This window comes from Borostomias antarcticus, assembly GCF_949987555.1.
Source record: "Borostomias antarcticus genome assembly, chromosome: 22".
In the NCBI taxonomy this organism is placed as follows: Eukaryota; Metazoa; Chordata; class Actinopteri; order Stomiiformes; family Stomiidae; genus Borostomias; species Borostomias antarcticus.
In genome coordinates this window covers 7,831,089-7,852,613 of record NC_140255.1, presented here as the reverse complement: position 1 = coordinate 7,852,613, position 21,525 = coordinate 7,831,089, and the positions used below count along the sequence as shown (strand labels likewise).

The 21,525-nt window shown below is 50.4% G+C and overlaps 1 protein-coding gene across 1 annotated transcript in view; it reads left to right on the top strand.

Moving 5' to 3' along the window:
* The window catches only part of ntn2 (netrin 2), a gene marked incomplete at both ends in the record, with an annotated part of 62,755 nt that extends 41,549 nt beyond the window's left edge, over nt 1-21,206 (top strand). The window contains 4 exon segments of the mRNA XM_084456618.1: nt 6,155-6,304; nt 13,804-13,857; nt 20,386-20,460; nt 20,797-21,206. Of these exon segments, the coding sequence (XP_084312744.1) occupies nt 6,155-6,304; nt 13,804-13,857; nt 20,386-20,460; nt 20,797-21,206 (689 nt within the window).
* Between the last annotated feature and the right edge of the window lie 319 nt (nt 21,207-21,525).

The window sequence follows — 21,525 nt, the reverse complement described above, 5'->3', positions numbered from 1 at the left end:
CTGTGGGATTTGGTACGAAGCAAGGCTCAACCTTGTACTAGGACTAGCTGGAAGTCAGCCTGACTGGTCAGTCAGACTGGATCTGTCCAGTTCCTCAGAGCGGATACCATACAGTATCTAGTTGGTATATACTTCTTCGTAGCTTCACTTTAGTTGATATTATTCAAGAGTTTAAGGAGTCATTACAAAATCCTCAGCGTTTTGTGTTCTGCTTCCACCCGAGGCTCCAGACGGTGAAGCAGAGTTTTTAGCGCCCCCATCAGCTGGACTTCATTAGTGCGTCGAAGGGGGCGCGAATCCCAGGAATGCCAGAAATTCCCAAATGGGCTCCAGTCTCCGTAGCACCTGGGCACAGGAACAAACCTGGAGGGAGGGAGGGAGGGAGAGAGAGAGAGAGAGAGAGAGAGAGAGAGAGAGAGTATATTCAACCAGAGCAGAACTACCTTGATGCTCAAAAAACTGCGCTGTGGAATGATGTTATTTTCAGGATTCCATTAAGAGGAGATGCAGAATCTTGGGAGAGGAATCCTGACTGTGATATCTCAGACAGGAGGGGCTTCCCCTCTGGTCTCTGTTCCTGCAGGTTTTTGGAGAGACACAAAGAGAGACATTGAGGGGGAGAGAGGGAGAGGGAGAGAAAGAAAGAGAGGGAGAGGGATGCGAGAGAGAGAGAGACGAAAGGGAGTTGCATTCATGCCCCTCAGTACATCCAGCCAATCAGCTTCAGGCCTGTCCACATCCGGCCAATCACCTTCAGGCCTGTCCACATCCGGCCAATCAGCTTCAGACAAGTCCACATCCGGCCAATCAGCTTCAGCCAAGTCCACATCCGGCCAATCAGCTTCAGACAAGTCCACATCCGGCCAATCGCAGCCCCTCCCAGAGTGTGTGGGTCAGGTGGTTAGGATTTATCACGGCGCTAGGGCTCCAGGTTTGTTCAAACGAGCCGAGGCACTCTGACACCCTGGACTGTTGGCCGGGCAACAAAAGCACATGTGTGTCTGAAGATCAGAGACTGTGACCCCCCCCCCCCTCCAAACACACTCAAACACCCTCTCATGATTTAGACCCCACCCCACCCCCACCCCTACTCAACAGGTGGTAGAGTCCTCAGACGTTAGCGGCGGCAAAAACAACCAGCAAGAATAAACAGGTTCACAGCTAGAGGGAAAGAATATACAGGTTCACAGCTAGAGGGAAAGGTACAACAACTACAACAACAACAACAACATGGCTACTAAGACCCTCCCTACAGTTCTGTATGTAGGCATGCCGTTCCCTGGCTCCTATCAGAGCTCCTGGGGCTTCGTTCAGAGCCTCTTGTCTTGTTTCTGGATTTGTGGGACAATTACAGCTATCCTGTTACTACAGAAGTAGCGTTAATGCTGTTTGCTTTCGAAATTTCGCAATAGGCCCGGCTCATTTTCGAGTTAATTAAGCTTTAACTAAGGAGAGAGAAACAGAACCGTTTTTTTTTCTTCTCCGGTTGTTTTTTGGCCCAGAGGCGATCGTCAGCGCCAGGACTGATTGCGAAGATAAAATGGGAGGTTTTCCTGATTAAACCAGGGGGCACAGCTCTCCTGTTTACTCAGGACAGAGAGCGGCAGTCTGAAGCCAAGTCAAATCATTCAATAGGGAAAAGGGCATGTTTGAGTTCTGCGTGTGTTTGTGTGTGAATGGTACGTCTATCAGACCCAATTATCATAACATATTAGACCGACGTGGTATCAGTGTTTGGATCGAGAGTACTTTTTGAGCCATAAACTGTGCGTGTGTGTGTGTTTCTCATTCACTATTTAAAAATGTAGCATAGTCACTTTTACAGTTAAAGCCAGATTACAAGTCCTCCCAACCAGGCTCAAATCTCTCTCTGTGGGACCCGAGCACCTTTTCCCCTCGTTGCCTGCACCACGAGCATAATTCAGTCACTGAAACATTGTCACACATTCTGAATGGCTACTATGTGTACAAAGGGCTGTTCATTGCAAGGCATGATAGGATTGTTGACCTGTTAGTGTGTTAAAATATCAACTGCTCAAACTCTCAAAGATGCGATCACGCAGCTTGGGTATACATGTAAACAGCTGGTGTTAGCTTAGGAAATGTCCACAGACTAGTCGTGAGGGGCCTACAGATGGCAGGAATGCCCAAGCCGAAAGCTGAGGCACTGGCTAAATTCTGTTCATTGTCTGTGATAATTGGAAGGCGTCATGTATGGAAGAGACGTTGCTTCCTGTATCCATAGACTGTCTGCTGAGTGATGTCATGTATGTCAGCCAATGCTTCCACATCTATTATTGTTTGTGTTCAAGATTTTGTTGATTTATCTTAACGCAAATAAAGTCATTCAGATGTGTGTGTGCCTGTGTGCCTGTTTGAGTATGTGTGCAAGTGTAGGCGTGTGTATGTGTATCTATGTGTTTGTGTGTGTGTGTGAGAGACAGAGTGAGTGAGTGTGTGCATGTGTTTGTGTGTGTGTGTGTGGTCGTGTGTGTGTGTGTGTGCGTCCGTGCGTGTGTGTGAGTCCGTGCCGTTGCTCAACGAACACATTCATATATGTTTTCCTTGTGGTGGTGGCGGGGTGAGCCAAGGTTAGAGAGATTTAGTATTGTTTATACCGATGAGCACACCAGAGGCTAAGTTTGGACTACACTCTTCCTCTCTCTCTCTCTTCCTCTCTCTCTTCCTCTCTCTCCCTCTCTCTCTTCCTCTCTCTCTCTCTCTCCCTCTCTCCCTCTCTCCCTCTCTCTCCTTCTCTCCCTCTCTCTCCCCTCTCTCTCCCTCTCTCTCTCCCTCTCTCCCTCTCTCCCTCTCTCCCTCTCTCTCTCCCTCTCTCTCTCCTTCTCTCCCTCTCTCTCCCTTTCTCTCTCTCCCTCTCTCTCCCTTTCTCTCTCTCCCTCTCTCTCTCTCTCTCTCTCTCTCTCTCTCCCTCTCTTCTCTGTCATGTAAAAGGCTTGTGGAGGAGCAGGTCAGCAGGTCAGCTCTTGTATTTCTCATCTCTTTATAAGAAGCTGTGTGTTGCTCAAGGTATGTCCAGGAACAGGACAGGAACAGGACAGGAACAGGACAGGAACAGGAACAGGACAGGAACAGGAACAGGAACAGGAACAGGAACAGGAACAGGAACAGGAACAGGACAGGAACAGGAACAGGAACAGGAACAGGACAGGAACAGGACAGGAACAGGAACAGGAACAGGAACAGGACAGGAACGGGAACAGGACAGGAACAGGACAGGAACAGGAACAGGACAGGAACAGGACAGGAACAGGAACAGGAGAGGAACAGGACAGGAACAGGACAGGAACAGGAACAGGAAGAGGACAGGAACAGGAACAGGAACAGGAACAGGAACGGGAACAGGACAGGAACAGGAACAGGAACAGGAACAGGAACAGGAACAGGAACAGGAACAGGAACAGGAACAGGACAGGAACAGGAACAGGAACAGGACAGGAACGGGAACAGGAACAGGACAGGAACAGGAACAGGAACAGGACAGGAACAGGACAGGACAGGACAGGAACAGGAACAGGAACAGGAACAGGAACAGGAACAGGAACAGGACAGGAACGGGAACAGGACAGGAACAGGAACAGGAACAGGACAGGAACAGGACAGGACAGGACAGGAACAGGAACAGGAACAGGAACAGGACAGGAACGGGAACAGGAACAGGAACAGGACAGGAACGGGAACAGGACAGGGACAGGAACAGGACAGGAACAGGAACAGGAACAGGAACAGGAACAGGAACAGGACAGGACAGGAACGGGAACAGGACAGGGACAGGACAGGACAGGAACAGGACAGGGACAGGGACAGGAACAGGAACAGGAACAGGAGAGGAACAGGAACAGGAACAGGAACAGGAACAGGACAGGAACAGGAACAGGAACAGGAACAGGAACAGGAAGAGGACAGGAACAGGAACAGGAACAGGACAGGAACAGGACAGGAACGGGAACAGGGACAGGAACAGGACAGGAACAGGACAGGAACAGGAACAGGAACAGGAACAGGAACAGGAACAGGACAGGACAGGAACGGGAACGGGAACGGGAACGGGAACGGGAACGGGAACGGAACAGGACAGGAACAGGAACAGGAACAGGAACAGGACAGGAACAGGAACAGGAACAGGACAGGAATGGGAACAGGACAGGAACAGGAACAGGAACAGGAACAGGAACAGGAACAGGAACAGGACAGGAACAGGACAGGAACAGGACAGGAACAGGAACAGGAACAGGACAGGAACAGGAACAGGAACAGGACAGGAACAGGAACAGGACAGGAACGGGAACAGTACAGGAACAGGACAGCAGACTGGATCAAACCCTGAGTGTGCGCGTGTGTGTGTGTGTATGTGTGTGTGCACGCGTGCCTGTGCGTGTTGCTCCTGGCGGCTATGGCCGTTGGGGCAGATTTTCGGGAAGGGACGAAACTGTGTGTGTGTGTGTGTGAGAGAGACAGTGTGTGTGTGAGAGTGCATGCACACACACACACACACACACACACACACACACACACACAAGCATAACAAATAACCCTTGGGCTGCTAGACACTATCAGTGCCAGTGTTTAACCGAACGGGTCAGAACCAACCCAGAACTGGGGATGCACTTCTAAAGCCATAGAGCTGTGAGGGGGAACACCATCTGCTGGACCTGGAATAGACCTAGACTAGACCTGGACTATAGAATTGGACTAGACCTGGATCTGAACTCGACCTAGATCTGGACTAGAACTGGGCTAGATCTGGACTAGAACTAGGCTAGATCTGGACTAGGTCTTGACTACACCTGAACTAGACCAGGACTTGACCTGGACCTAGACCTGGACTAGACGTAAACTAGATCTTGACTTGGACTTAACCTGGACCTGGATCTGGACTAGACCTGGACCTCGTTCTTGGAGCTTTGACCACAGATTAGAAGTTAAAACGACATTCCATAACACAACCGCAGTAGTATTTCTGAAATGTGCGCCATTCTTTTATTGCTTGCTCATCGCCCTTGGTTTGAACTGCGGTTCTGAAAAATTTCCATTTCGAGGGCTATATAGCCCTGGCCTGTACCCCTACACTTGACACCCTCAAGGATTGGGACGACCCCACACCGAAACGTGAACACGCAACATGACGTGTTAGGGGAAAGAGGTGGGGCCAATGGGGTGAATTGGTATTCAGCCTACCTAAGAAATGGAACACCACTCGCTACGTCCTCAATCGGAATTGTATTAGTTGCCTGATTTTCTGTGGAGTCCCTGGGATGTTACAGTATTATTACTATTATAACAGTGACAAATCTGACCACATTTCAGACAGAACAAGACAGATTCATCAATTGTACAGCCAGGAATGTTTACACATCGGCTGTTAACGTTAGTCCTGCTCATAGAAATGATACATTGATATCAGATGAGCAGAGAAGTGCAGAAAAAAAGCTACTGGGACATGGAATCAGCTGTCATTCAAAAATAGTTTTTTACACCAAGTTCTACTGATTAGATTAGATTCAACATTGCACCGTAGCCTACAGCCTACTGGAACATCAAAATGTTGTTAGGCTAACAATGAAATGCAGTTGACATCGTGAATAGCTTTTTTTTCTGAAATTCGTGTTATAACAATCCAATGACATGTACCTTTCCATCTACTTTAAACTAAGCTATTCCACAGATTGTACACTTTTTGAATGTTTATTTGCGAAGATATTGGGCTTTCTTCCCACGTTTTTTCACGGCACCGATCACTGCCTCGGTTCGCAAAGCATTGTGTGAGTTTTCATCTACCCCTCGGTTTCAAGTCAACATCTGAAAACCCTCATTTTGGGGGACTGTTTGAACGTCCACTAGCTCTCGATATGCTCCCTAGCCCTAGAAGATAAAAGGAATGGGATACACTACCCTACGCGTGAACGCACAAAATGTAGGGGTAGGGCCAAGGGGGGGTATTGGGAATGGGCCTTGTAAGTCTACCTCAGACACAGATTTGTCCCCCATAATGTCCCCAAAGACGATGTGACAAGATATTCTGTGAAAACGTTGCTGTTTTTGATAACTCTTCAAAATTATTATAATTTATGATAACATTCACTCCTCTTTCTCTCTCTCTCTCTCTCTCTATCTGCCCCCCCCCCCCCCCCCGCAGCCTGTGACTGCCACCCGGTGGGCGCGGCCGGTAAGACGTGTAACCAGACCACGGGCCAGTGCCCCTGCAAGGACGGAGTGACGGGCATCACCTGCAACCGCTGTGCTAAGGGATACCAGCAGAGCCGCTCTCCTGTGGCCCCCTGTATCAGTGAGTACACACACACACACATTCACACACACACCTACACACACACACACACACACACATTCACACACACACACACGCACACACACACACAGACCAGCACTCATGCAAACACATACACAGTCATTCAATCTCACGCAAACATTCGCACACACACACACACACACACACACACACACACACACACACACACACACACACACACACACAAACACACACACTTAAACACACACACACACTCAAACACAGACACTCATGCAAACACGTATACACTCATGCAAACACACGCAAACGCAGCACACACACACACACACACACACACACACACACACACAAACAATGACACTTTAAATGCACACAAGTTGGCAGACACACTTACCATAGCTTCTTTAACACAGTTCACACCCACTTAACGCCAAAACGGTGTTGGGCTGCTGCTGCTGCATGTGTCCTGGAGCGTCTGGCCTCACACAGACCTGTTCACCAGCATCTGGAGGCTCACAGTCCTGCTTTAGTAATCAGGAAACAATCTGTGTCTATGGGGATAAAACACACACACACACACACAAACACACTCTGTGGTGTGGCCCAGTAACCTGACCGCCAGCGCTAGCGTGTGTTGTTTGGCAGAGCGTGACGGCGAGTGGTGGAGCACACACACACACATACCTACACACACACACACACACACAAACACCTACACACACCCACACACACACACCTACACACACACATTCGCGCGCACATACACACACACACACACACACACACACACATGTAAATCACCAACACACACACACATCATCATCATCTGCGGTAATTTGTGGTAGAGTATGACTGTCCTCCTTCTTGGTCCTTGTATGTCTTCAGATGGGTGAAGAGGCCGATCCTGGAGCCGCATATATTGGTGCATTGTGGGTAGTTTGAGGATGGTGGTGGGTTTAATGTGATGCATTGTGGGTAGGCTGAGGGTGGTGGTGGGTTTAATGTGGTGCATTGTGGGTAGGCTGAGGGTGGTGGTGGGTTTAATGTGGTGCATTGTGGGTAGGCTGAGGATGGTGGTGGGTTTAGTGTGGTGCATTGTGGGTAGGCTGAGGGTGGTGGTGGGTTTAATGTGGTGCATTGTGGGTAGGTTGAGGGTGGTGGTGGGTTTAATGTGGTGCATTGTGGGTAGGCTGAGGGTGGTGGTGGTGGCGCAGACTCTCGTTGTTATATAGTGCAGCACCTTCCCAGACAAGTTTTCTCCAGGTGGTCCTGTTGGTTGCTAACGGTGTTAAGGTCTATGCGGCTCTTTTTGATGTTGGCTTTAATGTTGTCCTTCTACCGTTTCTTTTGACCTCCCGGGGCACGTTGTCCTTGGAGAAGCTGGGAGTAGAGGACTTGTTTTGGAAGGTGAGAGTCGGGCACATGGATAACATGACCAGTCCATCTGAGTTGGTGTTGGGCGATGGTGGCAGTGATGGTGGGAATGTTAGCCTTCCCCAGGACGCTGGTGTTGGTGAGTCTATCTTCCCAGCTGATCTTGAGGGTTCTTCGGAGGAACCTCTGATGATGTGTCTCTAGTGACTTCAGGTGCTGCTGTATGTGGTCCAGGTCTCTGACTCTTACAGTAGGGTGGACAAGACTACCGCTTTGCAAACCAGAATTTTAGTCCTGGCCTGGAGGTCGTGCTTTTCAAAGACCCTTTCTCTCAGTCGTGAGAAGGCCCTGCTTACACAGCTGAGGCGGTGGTGTATGTCATCAATTTCAGCTTTGGATGATAGAAGGCTACCGAGATATGTGAAGTGGTCCACATTTTCCAGTCTGGTGTTGTCACCAGAGATGTTGGGGTGGGGTAGGAGTAGTTCTGTTGGGTGTTGGCTGATAGAGGATCTGGGTCTCTTTTATGTTAAGAGCCAAACCACGCTGCTTGTATGCCTTGGCGAAGGCATCCAGAATGCTCTGTTCTGTGGGTCCTCCTCTGGATGGACCGCAGGGGTGTTGTGTGTGTGTGTGTGCAGCTCTGTGATGGATATGGTGGTGGTTCTGCTTTTAGCCCTGAATCTGTTGATGTTCAGGAGTCGTCCGTCGGTTCTGGACATGATTCTGACTCTTTGAGGCGGGTGTTTACCTGTGAGATGGATGATAGTGGCAGTGAGGATGGAGAACAGGGTGGGGGAGATGGATGAGGATGGAGAACAGGGTGGGGGAGATGGATGAGGAGGTAGAACAGGGGGGGGGGGTGGATGAGGATGGAGAACAGGGTGGGGGAGATGGATGAGGAGGTAGAACAGGGGGGGGGGGGTGGATGAGGATGGAGAACAGGGTGGGGGAGATGGATGAGGATGGAGAGCGGGGGGGAGATGGATGAGGATGGAGATGAGGGTGGGGGAGATGGATGAGGATGGAGAACAAGGGTGGGGGAGATGGATGAGGATGGAGAACAGGGTGGGGGAGATGGATGAGGATGGAGAACAGGATGGGGGAGATGGATGAGGATGGAGAGCTGGGGGGGAGATGGATGAGGATGGAGAACAGGGTGGGGGAGATGGATGAGGATGGAGAGCAGGGTGGGGGAGATGGATGAGGAGGTAGAACAGGGGGGGGGGGTGGATGAGGATGGAGAACAAAGGTGGGGGAGATGGATGAGGATGGAGAACAGGGTGGGGGAGATGGATGAGGATGGAGAGCAGGGTGAGGGAGATGGAGGAGGATGGAGAGCAGGGTGGGGGAGATGGATGAGGATGGAGAGCAGGGTGGGGGAGATGGATGAGGATGGAGAGCAGGGTGGGGGAGATGGATGAGGATGGAGAACAGGGTGGGGGAGATGGATGAGGATGGAGAGCAGGGTGGGGGAGATGGATGAGGAGGTAGAACAGGGGGGGGGGGTGGATGAGGATGGAGAACAAAGGTGGGGGAGATGGATGAGGATGGAGAACAGGGTGGGGGAGATGGATGAGGATGGAAAGCGGGGGGGGGAGATGGATGAGGATGGAGAACAGGGTGGGGGAGATGGATGAGGATGGAGAGCAGGGTGGGGGAGATGGATGAGGATGGAGAGCAGGGTGGGGGAGATGGATGAGGATGGAGAGCAGGGTGGGGGAGATGGATGAGGATGGAGAACAGGGGGATGACACAGCGTAGTGCTGGTGAGCTTGATATGCGCTCTTGATTGAGCAGATCTGATGAAGTGAGGATGAGGAGAAGGAGATTTTGTGGCGGTGCTCGGCTGAGATTAGAGAGAAAGACTCTGGCTCCTGGTGTGGCTCTGATGTATTAGGAGCTGGGCTGTGTCAACCGGTACCACCCAGGGTCTGGGACTACTGGACCGGGCTAACTAGCCCTCCTCATCCAGTACCACCCAGGGTCTGGGACTACTGAACCGGGCTAACTAGCCCTCCTCATCTGGTACCACCCAGGGTCTGGGACTACTGAACCGGGCTAACTAGCCCTCCTCATCCAGTACCACCCAGGGTCTGGACCGGGCTAACTAGCCCTCCTCATCCGGTACCACCCAGAGTCTGGGACTACTGAACCGGGCTAACTAGCCCTCCTCATCCGGTACCACCCAGAGTCTGGGACTACTGAACCGGGCTAACTAGCCCTCCTCATCCAGTACCACCCAGGGTCTGGACCGGGCTAACTAGCCCTCCTCAGACTCACATGTCCACCCTGGGCGCAGTGATGTGTGTGCATGTGTATGCATGTGTGTGTGTGTGTGTGTGTGTGTGTGTGTGTGTGTGTGCGCATGCGTGGATGCGTGTCTTTGTGTGTGTGTGCGTGTGTCTATGTGTGCATGCATGCATGAGTGTGTGTGTACGTGTGTGTGTGTGTGTGTGTGTGTGTGTGTGTGTGTGTGTGTGAGTGCATGTGTGTGTGTATATGTGTGGGTGCATGTATGTGTGTGTGTGTGTGTCTGTGCGTGTGTGTGTGTATCTGTGTGTGCATGTGTGTGTGCTGTTAGGAAATAGACCGCCAAAACAGCATGCAGGCCGGAGGAATGGAAGGCAGCTTGCCATCATGCTGTGCCATGTGGTTTGGCATACAGGACACACACACACACACGCACACACACACACACACACCTAGGATATATACACACACACACACACACACGCACACACACACACACACACCTAGGATACACACACACACACACACACACACACTTTGACACACCAGCCTAGTGTAACCCAGCCTCGGTCCACCAAACCGAGCTGTGCTGTTCCGTGCCAGGCCGTGCTGTTCCGTGCCAGGCCGTGCTGTTCCGTGCCAGGCCGTGCTGTTCCGTGCCAGGCCGTGCTGTTCCGTGCCAGGCCGTGCCACATGGCAGATGGATAGAGGGCAGAGAGGAGAGGGCTGCCGCGGTCACGCTCACAAGACCCCAAGCATTCCAGCATCGCTCTGTGTGTGCGTGTGTGTGTGTGTGTGTGTGCGTGCGTGTGTGTGTGCGTGTTTGTACAGTATGTACTGTAACAGAGATGGAATCTTGATTTTTGTGGTCTCGGCCTGGAGGGGTATCTGAGTTTGGGTTTTGGCAGTTAGGTCTCAGTGTGGACCTCTTCCACCCCCTTCTGAGAAGATGAAGACCTCTTTCAGTCCCCTCTTCAAGATGAAGACCTCTTTCAGTTCCCTCTTCAAGATGAAGACCTCTTTCAGTCCCCTCTTCAAGATGAAGACCTCTTTCAGTCCCCTCTTCAAGATGAAGACCTCTTTCAGTCCCCTCTTCAAGATGAAGACCTCTTTCAGTTCCCTCTTCAAGATGAATACCTCTTTCAGTCCCCTCTTCAAGATGAAGACCTCTTCGGGTTATTTCCTGAAACATGGAATCTACTACGACCTGGATCTGCTACACTCCATACTGTATCTGTTGTACCTGTCAGCTGTCTCCTTGTGCAAACCATACACTGCATGTGTGTGTGTGTGTATGTCTATGTGCGTGTCAGTGTGAGTGTGTGTGTTGTCTGCATGCCTGTGTGTGTCTGTGTGTGTGTACGTCTGTGTGTGTGTGTGTGTGTGTGTGTGTGTGTATGTCTGTGTGCGTGTCTGTGTGAGTGTATGTGTGTGTCTGTGTGAGTGTGTGTGTCTGTGTGTGTATGTCTGTGTGCATGTGTGTGTCTGTGTGAGTGTATGTGTGTGTCTGTGTGTGTGTGTGTGTATGTCTGTGTGAGTGTCTGTTTGTGTGTGTGTGTGTGTCTGTGTGAGTGTATGTGTGTCTGTGTGAGTGTGTGTGTGTGCGTGTCTGTTTGTGTGTGTGTGTGTGTGTGTTTGAGTGTGTGTCTGTGTGTGTGTTTCTGTGTGTTTGTTTCTGTCTCCATTATTGGGCTCCCTGACGGGCCCCTCTCCCTCAAGGCGTCCGTGGAGTGATTGGTGTCAGTCCCCCGCGGTCGGGCCCTTCTGGCCTCCACACAGAGCACAGGGGCCCGCCCAACGCCCAATTAGTATGATACCAGTGACCCTCATCTAAATAACCCATTATCCTCCCTCCATCTAAATATTCCATTACCCACCCCTCCGTCTGAATACCCCTTCATCTCGGAGGAGCAGCCCCCGGCCTGGACAGGCTGTGACCAGCTGCTCTCCTCCTTTTAGGACGCCCAATAAGCTATTTGTTTTGTCGTTGTTGTTTTTTTTCCTGAGAAGAGGGGGTGTTCATAATTTCACGGAAGGCCAACTGCCACTTGTGCCTCCTCAGAAACAACACCTCCCTCCTCAGAAACAGCACCTCCCTCCTCGGTTCCCAGCTCCCCCGCCCCTTCGCCTCCTCCGGTCAAAAGCGAGTCGTTTGGGGGAGGAGGAGGAGGAGTAGGGGGGGGGGGTTTGGACGCTAAGCTGGCCTCCTAGGCGGGCTTTTCATGCGCAGGCTGGCCAGGCTAGTACGTTGTTAACATTAGCATTTGCATTGAGCGTTCAGCGCTGAGAATCCTCCGGGAATCCCTCGGGCGAGGCGTGCGCTGGGCGGGCGGAGGGAGGGAGGGAGGGAGGGAGGGAGAGAGGGAGGGAGGGAGGGAGAGAGGGAGGGAGGGAGGGAGGGAGGGAGAGAGAGAGAGAGAGAGGGAGGGAGGGAGGGAGGGAGAGAGAGAGAGGGAGGGAGGGAGGGAGGGAGAGAGGGAGGGAGGGAGGCCCGTCTGTCTAAGGGGCTGATTGGTTGAATGGTTTCAAATGTCCCTCCCTGTTTGGATGGATCGGTGACTGGTAACACAACCTAACTGTCCAGTGGGCCAGGTTTCCCAAAAGCTTCTTTCGTTAAGAGGCTCTTTAGCCCATTCAGTTGACCAATCAGAGAGCTTGCCCAGACCAGTTGACCAATCAGAACGCTCTAAATGAATGGCCCAAGAGCCTCTTAACGAAATAAGCTTTTTGGGAAACGCAGAGAGTATTCATGCCTGAACATAAAGCACATCCCTTCCCTATTCTGCCTAACCTGCTATACCTGCTAAGACCACATGAGGCACTAGCTTTATCAAACAGGGTAGTACTACATTTTGTTACATTACAGTAATTTAGCTGATGATTTTATCCAACGTGTCTTACAATAACTGCATTTAAGGAACAGCCAATATACTACTACTTGCCAGAACTCACAAGTGCATATCCTTTCTAAAACAAGTGACTAAGAGCATAATCTAGTGCTGAAGGCAAAGTGCAAGAATAGCGATCTAAAATACAATAGGTTCTTAAGAGGGAGGATCGTTGTAGTACTTCTTGAAGAGGAGAGTTTTGAGCCTGCGGCGAAAGATGGGCAGCGACTCTGCTGTCCTGACGTCAGTGGGCAGTTCGTTGCACCACTGCGGGGCCAGGACAGAGAAGAGCCGTGACCGTGTCGATCGACCGCAGGGGCCTCGGAGTGACGGGGCAACCAGCCGCCCCGAGGTAGCAGAGCGCAGTGGTCAGGGAGGGGGGGGGGGGAGGGGGTAGTACAGGGTTTGGACATGGCCTGGAGGTAGGAGGCACAGTAGGAGGAAGCTAGTATCAGTTAGTCGTTTTGGGAGCCTCCAAACTGTCATTGTAGTCGGACGTTTTACCCTCGCAATCGGGTCACTTTGAGAGCCATGAAACACAGAATGTCGGTGTGTTTGATGTGTGTGTGTGTGTGTGTGTGTGTGTGTGTGTGTGTGCGCGTATGTGTGTGTGTGTGTGTGTGTGCGCGTATGTGTGTGTGTGTGTGTGTGTGCGCGTATGTGTGTGTGTGTGTGTGTGTGCGTATTTGTCAGAGACTTAAAAGCAGGTTCCTGTGTGGTTTTATTTACTGTGTTCTATCAGTAGTTATTGGATAATGTAAGTTTGTGTAAATATCTCCAGCCTGTCTCTCTCTCTCTCTCTCTCTCTCTCTCTCTCCCTCTCTCTCTCTCTCCCTTTTCATTGAAAGCAGACCTACTTCATTTCTTTGACCACACATGCACATAGGAGGCATTCAGCCAAGTCACTTACAGCATGTCTACATAAAATGGATGTATATAAATTCCCCCCAATAAATGTCTGATGTTTTTTTTTTTTTTTCTTTTTTTTCTCTGCGTTTTCAGAAATCCCCGTGGTAAACCCCACCGCCATGGTGAGCAGCACGGAGGAGCCTGCAGGTCAGTCCCCCGCACGCCGCCCCCTTCCACCTTGACCACCACCTGTTTACAAGAACAAAAACACCCTTTTGATATTCCTGGACATTTCCGCGAAGCATCCTGGAGACCAGTGCGTTTTTCCATTGTCTTAAACCTGAGTCGTTGGCAGGTGAAGCTAACCGTTAGCCCTTAGCGAGTTAGCCTCACTGGGAGCGCGCCCCTAGCCCAAAACAACACCAGTGGAAACGCAGAAGCAGAAGTGATTAGTTGCAGTTTAGCCCGGAGCTTTCCAGGCGTGAAAACAGGGTTGACAACCAACGTTGGTGGAACCGCCATTCCTAGCCCTGAATCTATCTCTCTTTCTCTCTCTCTCTCTCTCTCTTTCTCTTTCTCTTTCTCTTTCTCTTTCTCTTTCTCTTTCTCTTTCTCTTTCTCTTTCTCTTTCTCTCTCTCTCTCTCTCTCTCTCTCTCTCACTCTCTCCCTCTCTCTCTTTCTCTCTCTCTCTCTCTCCCTCTCTCTCTTTCTCTTTCTCTCCCTCTCTCTCTCTCTCTCTCTCTCTCTCTCTCTCTTTCTCTCTCTCTCTCTCCCTGTCTCTCTCTCTCCCCCTCTCTCTCCCTGTCTCTCTCTCTCTCCCTCTCTCTCTCTCTCTCTCTCTCACTCTCTCTCTCTCTCTCCCTGTCTCTCTCTCTCTCTCTCTCTCTCCCTCTCTCTCCCTCTCTCTCTCTCTCTCTCTCCAGTTTTAGCCTTTGGTCACTTCCTTGTGTTTTTCAAATGGTTTTGTGTTTCATCAGAACAGCAGCGTTGATTTGGAAACAGTGATGCATTATGGGTTTTACAGCATAACTCAACACCGTACTGCACCCCCCGCCTCGCCAACACCTCCCCACAACGCCCCGAGAGAAGTGTTCAGCCAAGACGCTCAGGGGGTCTCTGAAGGTCTGAGGCTGGGTTCAGCCAGGGCAGTTTTAAGCAGTATTAGAATTTCTGCAGTTTTAGAATGTCTCTCCGTTCTGGCTTTACACGGTGAAACTTTCACGCAACTAGTTGCAGGTTGCAAATTGCATGCAACATAATTTCCATGCAACTTGACAGTTACCTGAAACATTTTAATCAGTCTCATGCAACTGATTTACTTAGTTATTTCACAAAAATTAGCTTGCTAGATTGGTCATCTTCATCGGACAAATGATTTTCTCGCTAGATACAGTAGTAGTAGTAGTAGTTTATAATAGTAATAGTACAGTAGAACCCCAATATCCGAACCCAACGGGACCGAAGGTCGTTCGTATCTCTGAAGGTCGTTCGTATCTCTGATATGTCCGGATGACTGAAACTTATGTTAAAATGCACCAAATTCAATAAGTGGTATACTTGTTTCATATAGACTCATAATAGACCAATAAATACCCTTAATTACTTGTGAAAATGCATCAAAATTGCAATCAAATAGCCAACTAAACTCATATAGCCTAGCCTATAATAGACCTACAGTAGCCTAAAATAACCAAATTTCCACTTGAGTGCGTGCTTTGATCAAATACAGTACTTTATTCTCAAATGAGGCGTAAGCTGCATCGATAGGCTACTGTAATCACAGAACAAAATGGTATAGCCTAAAAACAACCCAACAATTAGAGCAAATGATAATCAATAAATAGATAAATGAAATGACAGACAAGTTGTCGTGTCTTAGGCTATTGTAGCCTAAAAGAAAGTCTCTAAAACAACCGATGTAGGCTAACGTGGCAGTCTAGTAGGCTAATCTACATGCCCACAACACGTCTGTGTTCCTGAAGTCCATTAACTGGGAACGAAAAATTACTTGATGCTGCTTCAGGTTGCTGACACGCTTTCTGGCTACCAAGGAATGCAGCTCTCGCGCAGCAGACTCGTTTGCGTTTTGCGCTCGACATTAGAGTAACAAAGAAATGAAATGTGACAGTAGGCTACAGCACTACAACAGGCAACATGTAGGTCTACATACAGTTCTGTTTTTATTCACAGTAGGGTACAGTACTGTAATGAAAATCCCACCAGTAACCAGATAGCAGGCAAAAAAAAAGTTTTTTAAGCCTGTCCGGTAGACCGGGAGGTTCGGATCTCTGAAGTTCGGATGAGTGGGGTCCTACTGTAGTTGTTAATAATATATAATATATAGTTTATATATTATTCTCTTTTCAATTTAGCCACAGTTTGTCAAGTTGAAATTGTTGGTTGGAAATGATTCAACAACTGTGACATCATCATCTGACATGTTACATCAGTGTTTTGATTGGCTGTTGTGTGAAACTAGTTTCACAAAGCTGAGAACGTTACAACTGTTGCAGCTGAGTTTCAGACACGTTTCAAGTGTGTTGCATAGGGCTTTACACCATGTAACTCAATCTCATGATAGTTTCACCTACGTTTCAAGCAAAAGCTAAAATGGCGTGAAAGTTTCACCATGTAAAGCCAGCCTAAAACTGGGAGTCTTGAAGATTCATCTTTAGAACTGTAGTTTTAGAACTGAGCAGAGAGCTTTGAAACAAACATTCTGTTCTAAAACTGTTCAAAACGGTCATGATTGTTGTATGTGAACCCAGCTTTACAGCACACAGGACGCCATGAGGCCAAGAGAGGTCAAAAGGTTACGGAGGCGGGGCTTGTGAAGAGTGGGTGGCGACCATCATGAGATGGATTCAGTGGTTATGATTAGGGAAATAATATGGTCAAAAAAAGTTGATATACAAGGCAAGCTAACCATTCCCTGGCTAATGCTAACCAGCCATCGATGGCCTACATCCCATCTCAGTTGCCAGGTCGGTTGCTGTTCTCGTCACCATCTGAGCCTTTCAGAGTCTCGCCCTGCTCTGTGACGGTTCCCTGGGAACGTGTTTTCAACTGTGAAAAACACAAGTTGTTTATCGCCAATTCATCTAGACACAACAGAACATACTGGAGGACCGCCCCATCCCTCTCTCTCTGTCTGTCTCTCTCTCTCTCTCTCTCTGTCTCTCTATCTCTCTCTCTCTCTCTCTGTCTCTCTCTGTCTCTCTCTCTGTCTCTCTCTCTGTCTCTCTCTCTGTCTCTCTCTCTGTCTCCCCCCCCTCCCCTCTCTCTCTCTCTCCCCCCCACCCCCCCCCTCTCTCTCTCTCTCTCTGTCTCTCTGTCTCTCTCTCTGTCTCTCTCTCTGTCTCCCCCCCTCCCCTCTCTCTCTCTCTCTCCCTCTCTCTCCCTCTCTCTCCCCCCACCCCACCCCCTCTCTCTATCTCTCTCTCTCTCTCTCTCTCTCTCTCTCTCTCTCTCTCTCTCTCTCTCCCACCAAAGAAACCACCTCCCCTTCCTCTACTAGCCCTCAGAAACCCAAAACCTGAAAATGGCGTCCTGTTTTGTGCGGGGGGCGGTGGACGCAATTTGTCCTTGTCAGCGCGCTGTGAAAAGGGCCGGCGGTAACCAGGGTAACCGGAGACGCGGAGGCGGCTGTGTGCGTTTTCAGTCGGCCGCTCTTCTGGGTCAACAGGCCGTTCAGTGGGGGGCTTTTCCAGGTGAATACCCATCAGTAAGTGACTCTTCATGGGAAAACACACACTGGCTCTCAGCCAGCGCTTCAACACTGATACCTATGGTGGGGCGGCGATGGATACCAGCGAGGGGTGGAGGCAAACACACACACACACACACACACACACACAGATACACAAACACACATACACACACACACACAGATACACAAACACATACTGTACACACACACACACACACACACACAGATACACAAACACACACACACACAGATACACACACATACACAGATTCACAAACACACATACACACACACACACACACAGATACACACACAGATACACAAACACACACAAACACACACACATACAAATACACAAACACACACACACATACATACACAAACACACACACACACAGATACACACACGTACAAATACACAAACACACACACACACACACATACAAAAACACACACACACACAGAAAGACAGACACACAAACTCACAAACACATATACCGTATGATTATCTATCCACAAAACCCACAATAAAGTACAGTAATACAGTAATTTACATCACACATGCATACAAAAGCATATAAGCCATCCAAAAGCACACATCTACACGTTTATTTCAAGATTTAGGCCCAGATTGAGGCCTAATGGAAACTGCTGTGAGTGAGAGGCCACTACTGTATTTTCTACTCCGTTTCTTTCACTCTGTCTTTGTACTTGTGTCTCTCTCTCTCCGTCTCTCTGTCTCTCTCCATCTCTGTCTCCGTTGCTCTCTCTCTCGCTCTCTCTCTCTCTCTCTCTCTCTTTCTCTCTCTCTCTCTCTCTCTCGTTGTGGCTAGTAAAATCTCCAACACTCTGATATACGGCCAAGTCTGCCTGACATTTTTACAGGCTCCTCGCCCCCCCCCCCCCCACACCTCCCCACCCCTCTCTCCATCCTTTCTCCCAAAAACTCTCTTTCTCCCAAACGACTAGCGCCGCTCGTTCGCTCACATGCGACCCACAAACTGTGTCTCTCTCTCTGTCTCTCTCTGTCTCTCTCTCTCTCTCTCTCTGTCTCTCTCTCTCTCTGTCTCTCTCTCTCTTTCTCTGTCTCTCTCTCTCTCTCTCTCTGTCTCTCTCTCTCTCTCTCTCTCTCTCTTTCTCTAATTGGGCCGAATCCTGTTACCAATCCTCTTTATTCCGTTTGGTTTGGAGAGCGCGGCGGCCTCTCTCCCGGCTGATTGGGCTTTGAAGTCAGTGAGCGGGAGGACCACAGCGAGCGTGACCGGGCTTTCCCGTTTCACGGCGCCGCGGACCCGCCCCGGTGTCACTGTTGCTTTCATGTGTGCCCTTCGTACAGAAACCCTCGACCCAAACCCAGCCACGCCATGACCTCTGCCCGTCAGGGACAAGTCAGGTCAGCGGCTTTCTGCGCCCGCTGCGTTTCCTAGCCCACAGCTGGTTTGATGAAGCCCACAGTTGAGGGTTGTCAGCCATTTTAAAAGCAGAGCCCCGGTCCCGATGGTGGGCGGGGCTTCACCGGAGTGCTCTCCCTGGAACCCTTCGGGTCAGCTCTGGGTTCTAAAACGGAGTTCTCGGTTCTAAAAATGCATTCTCGGTTCTAAAACAGAGTTCTCTGTTCCAAAACTGCATTCTCTGTTCTAAAACTGCTTTGATTTGACATGATGCACCTTCAAGAGTGTGATTTTAGAACAGAGAGACATTCTAGACATTCTAAGAATGCTCTCGTTGGTTTGGACCTTCACGGGCGACCAGCTCCCACCCCTCGCCCTGCGCCCTGTCGCCCCCAGGATGAACGGAGAGAGAGCGCTAGCCACCTCAGGAGGTCCGACCGGGAGCCTAGCGTGGTGAAACTGCTGGCGTGCGGCCAGAGATCCCCGCCCCCAGAGAGCCCCGCCCCCCTCAACCATCGCCGCCCGTCTCCCCCTGTCCCCCTGTCCCCCCGTCCCTCGGTGGTTCACCCGGCTCCCGCCCCGGCGGGGGAGCGGCCCGCTGTGGAAGACGCACCTGCGGCCCCCGCCGCGGTCAGCTGGGGTCAGCACTCTCCCTCATCGCCATGGCAGCCCCTGGGCCCGCCCCCCTCCTCCCCCCCCCCAGCTCATTGGCCGTCGTCGGAGCGTGACTGCTTCCACGGCGCTCTGTCTTTCCTCAGTCCCTCCAGGAAGGCACACATGTCAAACCCGCAGCTTTCTTCTCTCCCGCTCTGGTTTCTCTCTCTTCCTGGAGCACCGGTTATTGCGGGAGCTTATGTGTGATTTGTCTAAGGTCGTATTTTACTCGGAAAAAACGGACCAAACCTAACATTTCCTCTATCCAACTCCATTTGTCTCAGAGCCCTGCACTGTTCGTGTGTGTGTGTGTGTGTGTGTGTGTGTGTGTGTGTGACTGCTGTGTCAACAGTATCTAGAAGACTACTGTGAAATTGTGTTATGTGTGTAACTAGGTACCATATAACTACCTTCAAAATGTAGACGTTTCAAGTGTGTAACTGTTGTGACGCGTGTAACGGTCTACCTACAAGTGTCGCTACTGTGTAACTGATATTCAGGTGTTAAGTGTCACTACTGTGTAACTGATACTCAGGTGTTAAGTGTCACTACTGTGTAACTGATACTCAGGTGTTAAGTGTCACTACTGTGTAACTGATACTCAGGTGTTAAGTGTCACTACTGTTTAACTGATATTGAGGTGATAAGTGTCGCTGTGTAACTGATATTCAGGTGATAAGTGTCGCTGTGTAACTGATACTCAGGTGTTAAGTGTCACTACTGTGTAACTGATACTCAGGTGTTAAGTGTCACTACTGTGTAACTGATACTCAGGTGTTAAGTGTCACTACTGTTTAACTGATATTGAGGTGATAAGTGTCGCTGTGTAACTGATATTCAGGTGTTAAGTGTTGCTGCTGTTTAACTGATACTCAGGTGTTAAGTGTCACTACTGTGTAACTGATATTCAGGTGTTAAGTGTTGCTGCTGTTTAACTGATACTCAGGTGTTAAGTGTCCCGGGTGTTTTTCTGTCTGCAGACTGTGAGTCCTACTGCAAACCGGTGAAAGGCAATCTGAAGATCAACATGAAGAAATACTGCAAAAAAGACTATGGTGAGAGACTAGTCATGAGAAACATGAGTCCCTTCATCAACAGACATTAGACTAGAACTGACATGATTAGATTACAGCCATATCAGTATATACGCTTCAGTCATTATCTAGGTTGGTGTTTAAGATGAGACGCAGTATATTAATAAAGTGTGTGTGTGTGTGTGTGTCCTTGTGTGTGTGTGTTCTTGTGTGTGTGCGTGTGTGTGTGTATGTGTATGTGTGTGCGTGTGCTTGTGCGTGTGTGTGTGTGTGTGTGCGTGTGTGTGTGTGTGAATGTGTGTGTGTGTGTGAGTGTGTGTGCGCGCACGCGCGTGTGTGTGTGTGTGTGTGTCCCAGCGGTGCAGGTGAGTGTGCTGGACATGCAGACGGTGGGGGACTGGGCCAGGTTCTCCGTCAACATCGTCTCCGTCTACAAGAGCCGCGGTGAGCCGCTGAAGCGCGGCGACAACATCCTGTGGATCCACATGAAGGACCTGGCCTGCAAGTGCCCCAAGATCCAGATGAGCAAGCGCTTCCTGGTCATGGGGACCAGCGAGGGCGGGGCCGCCGGGGCAGGGGTGGGGCCCGGGGCGGCGGCTGCAGGAGGAGGGGGCGGAGCCGGGGCGGCGGCGGCGGGGGAGGCGGCTGAGCGCCTGGGTCTCCTGGCCGACAAGAACAGCCTGGTCATCCAGTGGAGAGATGTTTGGACGCGGCGCCTCCGGAAGTTCCAGCGCAAAGAGAAGAAGGGCAAGTGCAGCAAAGCATGATGGGAGAACGGCGCCGGTCCCCCCCACTGCCCCTCTCCCCCGACTCCCTCCTCATTTGGACCCTCCCCCTACTACCCCGTTAAGCCCCGCCCAGCCACGCCCAACGGCCAAACTGACCAGAGCTCCTCCCCTGCGCCCTCCTCCCTAACTCGCCACTAGTTCGCAGGATAGAACACAACTTCATACCCCGCCCCCGCCCCCACCCCCCCAGACAGAACGAGGGCCACTGCACATTACAGAGACTGCATGTATCTTGCCTGTTTTAAGGACCACTCTTGTGTATATTATATAATTATGTCTTTGGGTTTGTTCCAGTGCT